Below are 16,173 nucleotides of genomic sequence, written 5' to 3'. Positions count from 1 at the left end.
TTTGAACTGTTTTGGTGTTTTAAATCAAGAGATTTATTTATTCCTTAATCAGTATTATTTATATTTATTCAGATTGATTTTGTATTTGTAATACTGTCGTGAACCGAGGTTTTACTATAAATGTGTGTCATGTTTAATTTATTGTTTTTAGTTGTGATGTTTTATTTACTGTGTATGCTGCCAAAAATGTGAAAAGCACAAATTTAAATAAAGTTCCAATGATGGTGTGTTTGTAAATCCTACATTGACGCAGGCATCCACACAAAAATGATACAGTATGTTCATTTATAAAATTTATTTTGAAGAACAGTGTATTTTTTATATACATAAAAACCCTTAAAATTTTGCAAAGCAACACAAAATCCTTTTTGCCCAACACGTTTACGTTGGAGTGAATCGAATGAAGTCCACTTGAATATCAACCTAAAAAATCAGGTGGAAAAACAATGTAAGCAATTTATCATTGCAAAGTCTGAAAAGTGTCTACATGTGTCCAGTGCAATATTTTTATAGCATTTTTTTATGAAACAGGTTTGTAGCAAAACATAGACTTACGGACTTCTTTTTGTGGAACTTATAAGATGCTGGCAGGTCGTATCTGAGCTCTGTGAGGGAGACAACAACAGTTGAGGATAAATGACATACTATAAGTTTATTACAACCTTTATGCTCTTGGTGTTTAAACAATAAAACCTACACCACTATTCAAAGGTTTTGGGTTGATAAGATTAATTTTTGTCTTTGAAGACAAAAATTGATGCTCATTGAGGCCGCATATATTTGATAAAATTGTAAAATATTATTACAATTTAAAATAGCTGTTTTTTATTTGAACATTTTTAAATTGTACTTTATTTCTGTGATGCAAAGCTGAATTTTCAGCATCATTACTCCAGTCTTCAGTGTCACATGACCCTTCAGAAATCATTGTAATATGCTGATTTGCTGCTCAAGAAACATTTATTTTTATTATCCATGCAGAACCAAACAGTTTTTGTGGAATTCTTTTTCAGGATTCTTTAATGAACAGAAAATTCAAAAGAACAGCATTTGTTATGAAATAGAAATCTTTTGTAAAATTATAAATGGTTTGATCAGTTGAATGCATTCTTGCTCAAAAAAAGCTTTAAGAGATATTTAAAAAATATTTCTTTCCCAATCTTTTGAACTATAGTGAAAGTAGATTAACTACATATTACCTGCAATGACTTCCATTTTCACTTTCCAATCATTTGCTTTCTTCTGAATGTGCTGTGTGAAAATGCAATTCAATTGTATGTTTTTCTTATGAATATAATTAAAATGTTGAAGCTATGAAATTATGACATAATATTGCAACTTACATCTCGTGTTGAAGTCTTGTGAAGGGAATACACTGCAGTGCTTGCCATGGAAATTGCTGTTCGCAGGAACTGCATGTCAATACCTAAAATTAAAGACATGGATATAGTAATGTGACTCAAGCTCAAGGCAAGCTGTGAAATATGGAAAACCTGTTCGACAACAGTTATTATTTCTGCAGATTGCAAATAAATGCATGAGATTATGTCAACAGCATAGCTTGTTGACTTTAAGATGACTCTTACCCTGGTTGTGCTTCGTGCCAAATGGCGGGTTCATGATGACCGTGTCAAACTTCTTGGCGTAAGTGGATCCAATAGAGCAAACATCACACTGGACCATATCAATGTTTGACAGTTCAAAATCCTCAACATTTCCTTTGAATATGTCCAAGGCGTCTTCATCGATGTCAAATCCGACACACAGTCTTCAAAGGAAAGATTACAGTTATGTTATTTCATATATATTTTTAAAACTAGAGTTATTCTACGCCATGGATGGAAAGATGGAGTTGGTATTACCCAGCATCAAGCACTGCAGCTCCTATAGACAGCACCCCACATCCACAGCCCAAGTCTGCAACTAGTTTATTCTGTATGTCATCAAATGTGTTGTGGATGGTGTATAACATACAGCCTACAGTGAGAAAAAACACATGGATGGGATCTTATGCCACATTTAAGTATATTAAAACAACAAGGCCACCCAAGGCAATCTGTCCCAGACAAAAGACTCCAATATTCAATAAAATTATGAATTAAATATTCATTAGCACATGAATGTGAAGCTTTCACATTATGTGCATATTTAATTCAGTAAGTGGCTTCAGTGAGCCTGTTTCTGCCACAGAATAAACATATGAAGGTAATAAAAATATTAAGATGAAAACAACTTTTAATCTCACAATTCTGATGTTATTTCTCATAATTAAAGGTTTATGTCTCGAAATTGAGTTCATTTAAGAATTGCGAGTTTCTAATTGCAGTTAAGTTTAAATCTTGCAATTTTGACTTAACATCTCAAAATTCGACCTTTTTTCTCAAATTGTCAATTTGTAACATAATTTTGACCTTATTTCTTACAATTTTGACTTTAAATCTCTCAATTCTTGCAAGTTTATAACAATTTAAAAAAAGACTATTTTGCGCAATTGCATGTTAAACAAAAAGTGAGTAAACTGTGAACTCAAAATTGCGAGATTTAAAGTGGAAATTGTGAGAAATAAGGTCAAAATTTTGTTATAAATTCAGAATTGCGAGTTTATAATTGCAGTTAGGTTTAAATCTCACAATTTTGACATAACATCTCGCAGCTTTACCTTTTTTTCTGAGAATTGTGAATTAATAACAATTTTTACCTTATTTCTCACAGTTTTGACTTTAAATCTCGCAATTCTTGTGAGTTCATAACAATTCTGACTATTTTGCACAATTGCATGTTAAACTATAAAAGTGAGTAAATTGTGAACTCAAAATTTGCGAGATTTAAAGTGGAAATTGTGAGAAATAAGGTCAAGATTTTGTTATAAATTCAGAATTGTGAGTTTATAATTGCAGTTAGGTTTAAATCTCACAATTTTGACATAACATCTCACAACTCTACCTTTTTTCTGGGAATTGTGAATTAATAACTTAATTTTGACCTTATTTCTCAGTTTCGACTTTAAATCTCGCAATTCTTGCGAGTTTATAACAATTCTGACTTTATTTTGGGCAACTGCAAGGTAAAGAAAAAGTGAGCAAAATGTGAACTCAAAAGATTTGAAGTCAAAATTTAAAGTCAGATTTAAAGTCAAAATAGTGAGAAATAAATTTGTTATAAATTCAGAATTGGCAGTTTATAATTGAAGTTAAGTTTAAATTTCGCAATTTTGACTCAACATCTTGCAATTCTACCTTTTTTTCGGAGAATTGTGCATTTATAACAAATCTGACTTTTTGCGCAATTGCAAGTTAAACATTAAAAAAGCAAGCAAAATGTGAGATTTAAAGGGGTCATTGGATGCCCATTTTCCACAAGTTGATATGATTCTTTAGGGTCTTAATGAAAAGTCTACAATATACTTTGGTCAAAAATTCTCAATGGTTGTGTAACACAACACCCTTTTTACCTTGCCAAAATCAGCTCTGCAAAAATCATCTCATTCTGGTCGACGCTGCTTTAAATGCAAATGTAACATTATTATACTCACTTGTGCTGTAAGTGAAGCTGGATCGCGAATGATTTGCACGAACATAGACGGATATATGTAGATGAGGAGGTGCATTCCATTCACAAACAAACGTAACCCACTGCATCTTCAGTGGCTCAGATGTCGGGAGTAAATGACGACCACTACGTTCCTTATTACATCCAGCAACACAACACCTCAATCGCTCAATCGGAGATATTCTTGTCTAACTTACATCCCTGCTCCGGCATTGAAACAAAGAGGGCGGACTGATCTGCTCTAAGGTAAGACAAAGGTAAGGTGTAATGCCACAACGACAGGCATCTGAGAATTGCTCGATTTGAAAAAGGGGATATTATTTTTACAGATTTAATTAAAAACCACTGCATGGATTTTTATCATTACAGGGTAGATTTGTACATACACTGCCAACACACATTAATGTTCAAACAACATGTAAAAGTGAACTTAGCATCCGATGACCCCTTTAAAGTTGAAATTGTGAGAAATAAGGTCAAAATTTTCTTATAAATGAGCAATTCTGAGAAAAGTCAAATTTGCGAGATTTAAACTTACCTGCAATTATAAACTTGCAATTCTGAATTTATAACATAATTCTGATCGTATTTCTCACTTCGACTTTAAATCTTGCAATTATTGTTAGTATATGACAAATCTGACTTTACTTTGAGCAAGTGCAAGTTAAACATAAAAAGTGAGCAAAATGTGAACTCAAAATTGTGAGATTTAAAAATGAAATTATGAGAAGTAAGCTCAAACTTTTGTTATAAATTTGCAATTCTGAAAAGAAGGTCAAATTGTGCGATTTAAACAAGGTAGGTAAAGAACTGTTTTAATTTCACAATTGAGAAAAAAAATCCAAAATCATGAAATATAAACAGAACTCTGAGAGAAAAAGTCAAATTGCAAGTTGTTGTTGTTTTAAAACCGAATTGTGAGATAAAAAGTTGCAATTACATTTTTTTTTATTCCATGGCAGAGGCTTTGCTTCCATTTGACATTTTACATAAAAATAGTTTTCTATTCTTAACAATTTTATGTCAAATGTTTTAAAACTTGTTAAAAACTTGTAAAAACGAGCCAAGAAAAATATAAGTTACGTCCTAGTCATTTGTCACACTAAAAACTAAACGTCAAGACAAGTGTACTGCATTGTGGGATACAGAAAATTGCGTACTGTGTATAGTATAGGCTACTACAGGAGTCGTAAGAATAGTACACAAGTATGCTAATGTGAATACATAAGCAGACCACATCCATAAGATCATTGTTGAGTCTATAAAAACAGTAAATAATGCTTACCTGCTATATGCGGACTGGTGGGATACTGCTCCAGGAGTATTTTGGGCTCCTCAAATCCATCCACCTGTTGAAGGCAGCTTTCTAGCTCTTTCAGCTTCATATTTACATCAGAATATCAATTATTCCTGCTCATATCAGTCTGAGTATGTATAGTTCATACTAATGTTCATCAGATGAGATACGTCAACTGACTCTCTCTTAATGGAAGCGCCGAATAATCATGATGTCTTGACTGATCTTACGACGTCTCGTGGGGATATAACGTTACAGGGATTTTCCTCAAGTGGAGAATCGCATATAAAAACATATAGTGCACTTACATGTGTTTTCCTCTTCTTCGTCTTCTACTTCTGCAACTCTTGACAGCAGAGACTATTAGCGCCATCTGCTGGCTGATTACTGCCATGGCATGACGTGGACCTACGTGTGTATGTTATGACTCCAACATCACATGTATATATATACACTACCGTTCAAAAGTTTGGGGTCAGTACATTTTTATTGTTTCTTTCTTTCTTTCTTTCTTTTTTTTTTTTTAAGAAATTAATACTTTTATTCACCAAGGATGTATTAAGTTAATAATTAAAAGTTTATTAAAAGTTCATAATAAATAATTTACATTGTTATAAAATATTTATATTTTTAATAAACACTGTACTTTTTAAACTTGTTATTCATGAAAGAATCCTGAAAAAAAAAATTCACAGGTTCCAAAAAATATTTGGCAGCACAACTGTTGATATTATCCAACATTGATCATTCTAATAATAAATCCGCATATTAGAATGATTTCTGAAGGATCATGTGACACTTAAGACTGGAGTAACAGCTGATAAAAATTCAGCTTTTCATCACAGGAATAAATTCTATTTTAAAGTATGTTAAAATAAAAAACATTATTTTATATTGTAAAAACATTTTGCAATATTACTGTTTTTTTTCTATATTTTTAATCAAATAAATGCAGCCTTGATGAGCATAAGAGACTTCTTTAAAGACTATTACAAGTCTTACTGACCCCAAACTTTTGAACGGTAGTGTGTATATATATATATATATATATACATTTCCAAACATTCTGTTTGCCATTAATTCTAATAATCTAGTGAGATTTTTGTTTGCACAAGGAGTCTGACAACAGCCAGTGCTCGACATTGAGATCTGATCTCATCATCATCCAGTCTTCCTGGAATGACATGAAGACACAGAACAAACTGAAACAGAGTAAATCCAGAAGAACTGTGGCAATGTCTCCAAGATGCTTTAAGAGACCTAAGAAAATTTTGCGCAAGTGCACCTAGGGCAAAAGCTGTTGTAAACGCAAAGAATGGTCGCACCAAATGTTGATTTCATTTAGTTAATAGAAGGTAACTGATAAAGAAAATGTATTTATGACAGCATCCTCATTTTACAGCATTTTTACACAAGTGCCTAAAACTTTTAACAGTGCTGCAGCTTTGCAGGTAGGTTTCTTGAAGCATCCTGGAGACTTTGTCACAGTTCTTCTGGATTTAGTCTGTCTGAGTTTGTTCTGTTTCTTCATGTAATTTCAGACAGACTGGATGATGATGAGATCAGATCTCTGTGCAGAGCACTCGCTGTTGTCAGACTCCTTGTGCAAACAAAAATCTCACTGGATTATTACAATTAATGGCAAAATGAATGTTTGGAAATGTAATCTGATATTTCCTACTGACACACTACAGCAAAAGACAGACTTTAACTGACTTTAAACCATTTTTTTAGCTGATGAAAATACTAGTGGCCTAAGACTTATATATATATATATATATATATATATATATATATATATGAACAAACCTCTGGGTTTAAATCGTTCAAAATATAGAAATACATTTTTTATATAATTTAAAAAATACTTTTTTTTACACACTCTCTCTTTTAGTAGTATATCAAATTAGTAGCATAACTTTATTTTGGATGTGTTTTTGTGTGTGCAAGATGTTGTCCCCTGTGAAGGAGGAAAACAACATGCCTCACTTCTCTTTGTAATTTCTCCTGTTTTGTCAAAGAGAAGTGTAGACATCAGTGAAATCTTGTCATTGCATTACCCAGAGCAGACTGATTTCTCAACAGTGTTTAATGTGAGAAACTGTTTTTCTGATGCAACTTTATTTGCACCTGTAAAGCAAAATGATCACAATAATTTATTTATTTTTCATGGTTTTTTAGAGAAAAATAACATGCGCTGAAACACACAACACAAAATTTATCAAGACATACCATTCAAAAGTTTGAGATTTTATTTGAAAGAAATTAATTCATTAGATCATGTGACACCAAAGACTGGAGTAATGATGCTAATAATGTAGATTTGATCACAGGAATTAATTACATTTTAAAATATATTTAAATAGAAAGCTGTTATTTTAAATAGTAAAAATATTTTACAGTATTACTGCCTTTGCTGTATTTTGGATCAAATAAATGCAGGCGTCTTATATATATATATATAGCACATATACACATATATACATAACATATATATAGCACAATCAACAGCTCACTGGTGTGGTCCTCGAGGGGTAAAATCTCCTGGTTGAGGAGAAGGACTGCTGATCATTTGCCTAGTGCTTTCAGAGCTATGAACAGATTCCACACGATACTTGAAAAACGTGTCTCTCCTCAACAGGCCTTTCTTAAAGAGCGATGTCAGGAGCTCGTTGCGGAATTTCTTCTGAGTAAAGGCATACAGGATGGGGTTTATCGCACAGTGAGAGAAAGACATCACCTGTGTGATGTGCAAGGCCACGTCTATTCTGTCTCTCTGCTCACACGTTTCCATCAACTGCTCGGCTCGCATCAGGTTGTCTATGAACTCTGTGACATTAATGGGCAACCAGCATATGATAAAAGCCAACACGATGCACAGGATCCACATGGCCTTTTGCTTTTGGCTGTTGCGCAAGTGGCACACTGTAGAGCCGTAGCAGTACATCATGATGGTGAATGGCAGGAAGAATCCCAAAGTGTGGTGGATAATTCGCAAACCTACCCTCCAGCTGTCAATGTTGTCTGCGGGCAGACTGTCATGGCATATGTGCAATGGTGTATCCTCTAAAAAATGATGTGGGAAAGCCTCACGGTGCAGTATAACTGGAATGGATAACATAATGGCGCATAGCCACACCATTGCACACACTATACCAACCAGATGCCGTTTTTGAGTGAGAAATTGGGTTGTTTTTACAATAGCCAGGTAGCGATTAACACTAATGCATGCCAGCAGAAAGACGCAGCAGTAAAATGTAGCTTCCTGCAAGCCTGAAACCAGCTTGCACATAACTGTGCTGAACATCCAATGGCCAGCGTGAAAGTAGGCGGCCCAGAAAGGGAGCGTCAAAGAAAAGAACAGGTCAGCGATGGCCAGGTGCATCAGGTAAATGTCAGTAGACGTCCTGCGGTTCTTCATGGAAAACACCACAAAGATCACCACTGTGTTTTCCAGCAAGCTCAGGGAAAAGATTATTATGTAAACTAAGACCAAAACCGTGCTGTTCATATACTGCATGCTGACTGGACAGGGAGTCACCAATTCAGGGTATGTGAAATCTGGAGTAGTAGCTTCCATATTAAAGATGTTTGACTGCCAACTGTGGGGGGAATTAAAATTTTATTTATTTATTTTTAATTTATTTATGTGCATTTTTAAATAGAGATGTGTACAAAATAGCTTGAATGCAAACAACCGACTACTAGTCAAAATTTTGGGCATATTGCAGCATATGTGAATTGCTATATGTAATTTAAGTATGACATAATTACAAATTAATTACAAAATTAAATAATTTGTAAAAGTTTAAACTACACAATTCTTATATACTTTGTTTTATGTCAAAGTACACTACCAGTCAAATGTTTTTGAACAGTAAGATTTTTAATGTATTCTGCAAAAACAGCAAAAACAGAAAATTTGGAAATATTTTTACTATTTCAAATAACTGTTTTCTATTTGAATGTATTTTAAAATGTAACTTATTCCTGTGATTTCAAATTTTCAGATTTTCAAATCCTGTGAATTTTTAGCATCATTACTCCAGTCACATGATCCTTCAGAAATCATTCTAATATTCTGATTTGTTGCTCAAAAAACATTTCTGACTCCAAGCTTTTAAATGGTATAGTGTATAATGTTACAAAAGCTTTTCATTTCAGAAAAAAGTTCACTTTTACATGTCGTTTGAACATTAATGTGTGTTGGCAGTGTATGTACAAATCTACCCTATAATGATAAAATAAATTCATGCAGTGGTTTTTAATTAATCTGTAAAAATAATATTGCCTATTTCAAATCGAGCCATGTCGATGCCTGTCGATAGCCACTCCCACGATAGTTGTTTTACCTCAGATCAGCTGTAACAGTTCGACCTCTTTGTTTCGATGCCGGAGCAGGGATGTAAGTTAGACAAGAATATCTCAGATTGAGCGATTGAGGTGTTGTGTTGCTGAATGTAATAATGAACATAGTGGTCATCATTTACTCCCGACATCTGAGCCGCTGAAGATGCAGTAGATTACCTTTGTTTGTGAAGGGAATGCACCTCCCGATCTACATATATCTGTCAATGTTCGCACTAATCATTTGTGATCCAGCTTCACTTACAGCAGAAGTGAGTATAAGGGTTTTTTAATGCATCTTTGCGATCGCCTTTCTTAATAAAGTGCTAGTTAGCAAGTTTAGCGGCTAAACGTGGTTAAATGCGGCTAAAGTAAACAGGCTCGTCTTTCCGCAGAGAGAAGAGAGGGGCGGGGCGAGCAGAGCTCATTTGCATTTAAAGCAGCCTCGACCAGAATGAGATGATTTTTGCAGAGCTGATTTTGGCAAGGTAAAAAGGGTGTTGTCTTACACAACTTTTGAGAATTTTTAACCAAAGTATATTATAGACGTTTCATTAAGACCCTAAAGAATCAACTTGTGGAAAATGGGCATCTGATGACCCCTTTAAAAATCTTACTGTTTAAAAACATTTGACTGACAGTGTATAAACAATATTCCCATTCTAAAAAAAGTCAAAATAACAATAAACAAGGTATGTCTAAACTTTTAACTGGTTGTATTGAAATGTGTAAATCTAAAAGTACACTTTAATAATTCAATGAAATATTTCAAATCAAGTCATACTGGCTAATCCGTTAATCTAAAAGCTAAACAAGCACTCAATGTATTGATAAAGATTTTATTCTCTTACCTTTTTGCTTTGTTGATTTTGCTGCAGATTAACAGCATTCAGATCTGCCTATCTGGGTTTAGGGACCACTCAAATTACTTGATACTTTCTCAGCTTTCTGGTATGATTCTGCTACTCTTTCTCTTTCCTTCCTGTGTGAATAATCGAAAAACTTGAGGTAGAGCATTATCTGGATATGATCAGTACCACAGTTGCACAACCATTAAAATGTAGCACGCATGGGAAGTACAGTATGCCTTATATTCTTATCATTTTTCATGTCATTTGTGTGCTTACCTACATTCATGAGTGGTATGCCTATATCTAAATGTATATGTCACGGAGGCGAGAACAGAGATGAATGATCGAGATATGTCCCCGTGTAGCGCAGCGGAAAACTCAAACGCGGATACACACGAGTGAGCAGGTTAACCACGCAGTTTGTTCTGAGAACGCTCCAACACGGAGTTGAGATTTCCACCAAGAAATCCGCGTTCCCACACGCACACAGACAGGTAGATAAACGCTCCGAAGAGCAGAGAGATTACTCACGTGAGCCGATGAAGAGTAGGGACCGGAGAATGAGTCTCGCATCGAAAACTCAATGTCTGGTGCTAGACAACACCTGCTTCCTGTTTAAATACCTGCGTGATGTTACTTCCGGGACCTCGTGACCTCACGTGATCTGGTACGTGTGACAGTACCCCCCCCTCCAGGACCGGCACCGGACGGTCCCGGGATGGAGGATACCCGACGACGGTAGTCCTGGATGAGAGCTGGATCCAAGATGAACCGCCCGGGAACCCAAGACCGCTCCTCCGGACCGTAACCTTCCCAGTCGACAAGGTACTGGGTGCCACGGCCACGGGGTCGCGAATCGAGGATTCGCCGGACGGTGTACGCAGGACCACCGTCAATGATCCGGGGCGGAGGTGGGGCGGTGACCTGGGGAGACAGAGGAGAGAAAAAGACATGTTTGAGTTGGGACTGATGGAATACAGGGTGGATCCGGAGGGAGGGGGGCAGCTGGAGCCTGAAGGTGACAGGGTTTAATCGATGAGTGATCTTGTAAGGTCCTATGAACCGAGCAGTGAGTTTCTTAGAGTCCGTCTTTAAGTTAATATTGCGGGTGGAAAGATAAACCCTGTCACCAACATGAAACAATCGTCCCGGAGGGTGCCGGTAGTTCAGCCCAAACGAGGTAGCGTGCCCAGGAGCGCTGATGCTCACCAGCAAAGCATCGGAGGAAACGCTCCAGCTGTTGGTTGGCCCGCTCCGTCTGGCCGTTAGTCTGCGGATGGTGCCCTGACGACAGACTGGAGGTGGTGCCGACCAGACGGCAGAAGGCCTGCCAGAACTTGGCCGTGAACTGGGGCCCTCTGTCCGAGACGATGTCTTTGGGGAACCCATGCAAGCGGACTACGTGTTCGAGTATGAGTTCCGCGGTGTCCTTGGCAGAGGGGAGTCCGGTGAGAGCCACCAGGTGCACAGCCTTCGAGAAACGATCCACAATGGTCAGGATGGTGTTCTTGCCTTGGGAGTCGGGGAGTCCAGTGACGAAATCGATGGAGATGTGGGACCAGGGTCGTTTGAGGACGGGGAGGGGCTGCAGCTCGCCGGTGGAGGGAGTGTTGGTGGTTTTGGAGCGAGCGCAGATGGTACATGCCTGGACGTACTCTTGTACGTCTCTCCTCAACGTCTTCCACCAAAACGCCCTGGTGATGAATGAGATGGTCCGCTGGACTCCCGGGTGTCCTGCCAGAGTGGAGTCGTGCCCCCATTGGAGTACTTCTTGACGTAAGGTGTTAGGTACGAAGAGACATCCAGTGGGAGTTTCCGGTGGTGGGGGATCCTGGCTGTGACTCTGGCGGACTCTCTCTTCTAACCCCCACCGGAGAGGTGCCAAGATGATGTGTGAAGGCAGGACAGGCGCGGCCTCCGAGGTGGTGACGTCTCGTTGGTGCTGACGGGAGATGGCATCCGCTTTGGTATTCTTCGAACCGGGCCGGTACGACAGTTGGAAGTTAAAGTGTTCGAAGAATAGGGCCCACCGCGCCTGCCTGGGGTTAAGCTGTTTGGTCTGGCGGATCACGGTGAGGTTCTGGTGGTCGTTCCAGACGGTGAATGGGTCGCCGCCGCCCTGGAGCCAGTGACGCCATTCCTCCAAAGCCCACTTGATGGCCAACAGTTCACGGTCCCCTACCCCGTAACGCTGCTGAGTGGGATTGAATTTTCTAGAGAAAAAACTACATGGATGCAGTTTACCGTCTGGACCACGTTGCGAGAGGATCGCTCCTACGCCCACATCGGAAGCGTCCACCTCAACAACGAAGGGTTTGTCCGGGTTGGGGTGGGTGAGGACTGGAGCGGTGGTGAACAGAGTGCACAGTGTCTTGAAGGCTTGGATGGCTTTGGGAGTGAGTTGAAAGTCTCCATGTGAAGGTTTGGTAAGAGCAGTGAGGGGTGCTGCAGTTGCACTGAAGCCCTGGATAAACCGCCTGTAGAAATTGGCGAACCCCAGAAAACGCTGCAACTGCTTAAGCGACGTGGGTAGGGGCCACGAGCGCACAGCTTCCAGCTTCTGGGGATCCATGGCCACACCCTGAGAGGAGATGACGAAGCCAAGGAATGTGGTGGAGTGCTGGTGAAAAGCACATTTCTCCAACTTGCAGTACAACTGGTGGGCCAGCAACCGCCGAAGCACTGCTCGGATATGCTGGGTGTGTTCCTCCAGCGTCTTCGAGTATATCAAGATGTCATCCAGATACGCATAGCACCATCTACCCAGCATGTCCCGGAGAACGTCGTTGATAAACTGTTGAAATGCTGACGGACTGTTGCACAGACCAAACGGCATAACGAGGGTCTCGTAGTGACCAGTGGGGGTTATGAAGGCCGTCTTCCACTCATCGCCCTCCCTGATGCGAACCAAGTTGTAAGCGCTCCGTAGGTCCAGCTTCGTGAAGAAGCGGGCACCAGAGAGGGCGTCCAGGGCGGTGTTGGTGAGTGGGAGTGGATGACGGTTCTTGATGGTGATCTGATTCAGCCCCCGATAATCGACACACGGACGAAGGCCCCCGTCCTTCTTTTTCACGAAGAAAAACCCCGCGGCCGCCGGGGAGCTGGAAGGACGGATAGTACCGGCCCGAAGTCCTTCAGCTACGTACTCCTCCATCGCCTGTTGTTCGGTGGCCGACAGGGAGTACAGGTGGCCGCGGGGGGGCACCGCGCCCGGCACGAGGTCAATGGCGAGGTCGTAGGGGCGATGAGGTGGCAGTTGGGCCGCACTGCGTTTGCTAAAGACCTCGGCCAGGTCACGGTACGGAGCGGGGATCTCCTCCAGGTCGACATCGGAGGCCTCGGACTCCCCTGAACACGTCCCAGCCTTAGCCCGGAGACAGAGCTCCTGACAGGTCGCCCCCCAGTGGACGATTTTGCCGCTGGTCCAGGACATGAAGGGGTCGTGTGTGATAAGCCAAGGGTGACCTAGAATGACAGGAGGTGAGGTAATCTTGGTTAGGTAGAGTTGAATCTTTTCTGAGTGGTTACCTATGATGAGTTGGATCTCCTTGGTGCGGTGAGTGACGGGGCTGAAGTTAAGGGGGTGACCGTCAATGGCTGTGATTTTTAAGGGCTGGGTTAACACCTCAGTCTCAATCCCCAGCTGGGCAGCATAAGCACGATCGATAAAGTTCCCAGCCGCACCTGAGTCAACAAATGCGGTGGTCACGATCCGTTGGTGGCCCATGAGGATTGATACCTGAAGGAGCAGCCGGGGTTCAGCGGGACAGGATTTTGTCGTCACAGGACCAGATAAAGACCTCCCCCTCTTTACCTGGTCTGGCCGTTTCCCGGACGAAGAGGGCAGATTGCACGATGGTGGTCTGGGGAGGCGCAATAGGCACATAAGCCCTCGCGGTAGCGTCTGGCCCTCTCTGCTGCCGACAGGGAGGTGCGTCCTATCTGCATGGGCTCCCCGGCTCCGGTTGAGTGGGCCTCTGAGGCGACAGGTGGAGGAGGAGTCGGCGCAGTGACAGCGTGGGTGACGTGGTGCTCCAGAAGGCGGTGACGGGTGGCAGAACCTGTGGACAGACGAGAAAAGTGTTTAGTGGAGTGACTCATGCGCTGATCCACCCGGAGGGCTAGCTGTATCATGCCCTCCAGGGTGGCGGGAAGCTCCCGCACAGCCAACTCGTCTTTAGGACGGATCGACAGTCCCTCATAGTAGGCTGTGCGGAGCGCGGCATCACTCCATTGTGTCTGGACAGCAAGGGTGCGAAAGTCCGTGGTGTATTTGCTGACACTGCGCTCTCCTTGCTTCAGGTGGTATAGACGAGAATCCACCTCCACCTCGCTCTCAGGGTGTTGGAAGGCGGCCCTGAGCTGGGTGGTAAATGCTGGATAGGAGTGGGCGGAGTCTCCGTCGGCCTTCAGGACCGCCGTAGCCCACTCGGCTGCCTGCCCGGTGAGAAGTGAGATGAGTAGCGCTATCCGGCTGCGGTCGGTAGGGTATCGTGAGGGCTGAAACTCAAATATCAAGGAGAGGTTAGTGAGGAACACTTCACACCGGGATCCGGATCCGTCCCATTTATCAGGAAGTGAAATTTTGGGTTGGTGGGCGGGGGCGGACTTGTTCCGCGGGGGCGATCTGTGCAGCAGCCAGGTCGTCATAGTCTGCTTGCAGAGTGGTGAGATCCGATTGGAGAGCCCCGCACTCCGCCCGGAGACCCGCGGTCTCGGCACAAAGCGCGTTGACCTCCGCCCGAAGTCCCACCATCTCCTGCTTCAGACCCATGATTTCCATGGACTGCTGCTGAATCACACCCCACAGCTGTTCAAAGTCCGCCGGGACCATTTCGGGACCAGACATTCTGTCACGGAGGCGAGAACAGAGATGAATGATCGAGATATGTCCCCGTGTAGCGCAGCGGAAAACTCAAACGCGGATACACACGAGTGAGCAGGTTAACCATGCAGTTTGTTCTGAGAACGCTCCAACACGGAGTTGAGATTTCCACCAAGAAATCCGCGTTCCCACACGCACACAGACAGGTAGATAAACGCTCCGAAGAGCAGAGAGATTACTCACGTGAGCCGATGAAGAGTAGGGACCGGAGAATGAGTCTCGCATCGAAAACTCAATGTCTGGTGCTAGACAACACCTGCTTCCTGTTTAAATACCTGCGTGATGTTACTTCCGGGACCTCGTGACCTCACGTGATCTGGTACGTGTGACAGTATAAATGAAAAGCATTCTGTTTAATTAATCTCTTTTTGATTCTCACACAGTAAAACAGTGCTTGTGGTAAAGAGTGTGCACCTTACGACTTTAATTGTTTATAAATCCGGATATGAGTGACAAGTTTTATAGATAAGGCCTGATTAATCGTTGCAAATGTATTTTGTGTTATGTGTATGAATTGTGGTGTAAACAAACAACAAGCAAGAAATTATGTTTTCATCGAAATTATGCTTTATGAAGACAACACACTTCTAGCATGACTGTCCAAATTAGTCGAGTTTAACGATGCCATTACCTTGAAACGATGAGTAGCTTTCAGTATTGCTATATATCTAACGTTAGCTGCTGCCATTACCTGAAAGAATCGTGGTCGAATATTGTCAATAATTAAATAAATGAGAAAGAAAGTATTCTTTAGTGAATTCATCTCATTAATGGTGATGGCGCTAAACGCATATCATAATGTAGGCTACACAATAACATACACGTGTTGATTTGTTTATTCTTGATGTGAATTTTTAATGATGATTTATGGTTAGTTTAATAATTATGGACACAAATAGATTAACCATGGAAAACTAAATGTATATTTATTGCATTATTATAACATCAATTAGGCCTAAACTACAAATCAAGGGGGTATGTAAAGAGTGTTTTCATGATGTGTCATCAATCAGCCATACTGGCAGCACTAAACATAAACAATGCCACTGAACTGAACGAAATTTGCATATTTTGCTAATTATTGCTGCTGAAAATGGTAAACTGTTTCACGTTTTAGGCTTTACTAATTAGTCGGACTGGGAAAAACCTTATTTATAACAAATCAAGGAGAAGAGTGCAAAAAACAAAAGGGCGTTTGGATGGCCACACTGAACCAGGATTTCCAGTGCAAGAATCTTGACAAC

General features: G+C 40.8%; 2 protein-coding genes across 3 annotated transcripts; both read right to left on the bottom strand.

The window, feature by feature from the left end:
• Positions 1-280: 280 nt before the first annotated feature.
• mettl5 (methyltransferase 5, N6-adenosine) lies at positions 281-5,217 on the bottom strand. 2 transcript variants are annotated; one of them, XM_051119904.1, is made up of 8 exons: positions 5,155-5,217; positions 4,835-4,928; positions 1,863-1,977; positions 1,587-1,768; positions 1,344-1,426; positions 1,200-1,251; positions 556-605; positions 281-423 (listed from the first exon to the last, which is right to left on the bottom strand). In XM_051119904.1, the coding sequence occupies exons 3-8, from the start codon at positions 1,970-1,972 to the stop codon at positions 382-384; spliced, it is 519 nt and encodes a 172-aa protein (XP_050975861.1). In that variant the 5' UTR covers positions 1,973-1,977; positions 4,835-4,928; positions 5,155-5,217; the 3' UTR covers positions 281-381. The 2 variants fall into 2 exon arrangements, with proteins under 2 accessions (XP_050975861.1, XP_050975860.1); XM_051119903.1 differs by having other exon boundaries at positions 4,835-5,203.
• A 2,012-nt stretch (positions 5,218-7,229) lies between these two features.
• LOC127171165 (C-X-C chemokine receptor type 1-like) lies at positions 7,230-11,219 on the bottom strand. The gene is made up of 2 exons (XM_051119639.1): positions 10,045-11,219; positions 7,230-8,448 (listed from the first exon to the last, which is right to left on the bottom strand). The coding sequence occupies exons 1-2, from the start codon at positions 10,080-10,082 to the stop codon at positions 7,359-7,361; spliced, it is 1,128 nt and encodes a 375-aa protein (XP_050975596.1). The 5' UTR covers positions 10,083-11,219; the 3' UTR covers positions 7,230-7,358.
• Positions 11,220-16,173: the final 4,954 nt, after the last annotated feature.

This window comes from Labeo rohita, chromosome 9 (assembly GCF_022985175.1).
Source record: "Labeo rohita strain BAU-BD-2019 chromosome 9, IGBB_LRoh.1.0, whole genome shotgun sequence".
In the NCBI taxonomy this organism is placed as follows: Eukaryota; Metazoa; Chordata; class Actinopteri; order Cypriniformes; family Cyprinidae; genus Labeo; species Labeo rohita.
This window is presented reverse-complemented; position numbering and strand designations above follow the sequence as displayed.

Coding starts and splice junctions, on each gene's coding strand:
- mettl5 (XM_051119903.1), bottom strand. CDS start 4,934: ATGAAGCTGAAAGAGCTAGAAAGCTGCCTTCAACAGGTGGATGGATTT. Junction 1,978..4,834: donor CACCAGTCCGCATATAGCAG/GTAAGCATTATT, acceptor TTCTCACTGTAG/GCTGTATGTTATACACCATC. Junction 1,769..1,862: donor GCTGCAGTGCTTGATGCTGG/GTAATACCAACT, acceptor TTTCCTTTGAAG/ACTGTGTGTCGGATTTGACA.
- LOC127171165 (XM_051119639.1), bottom strand. CDS start 10,082: ATGCTGTTAATCTGCAGCAAAATCAACAAAGCAAAAAG. Junction 8,449..10,044: donor AAAATCAACAAAGCAAAAAG/GTAAGAGAATAA, acceptor TTCCCCCCACAG/TTGGCAGTCAAACATCTTTA.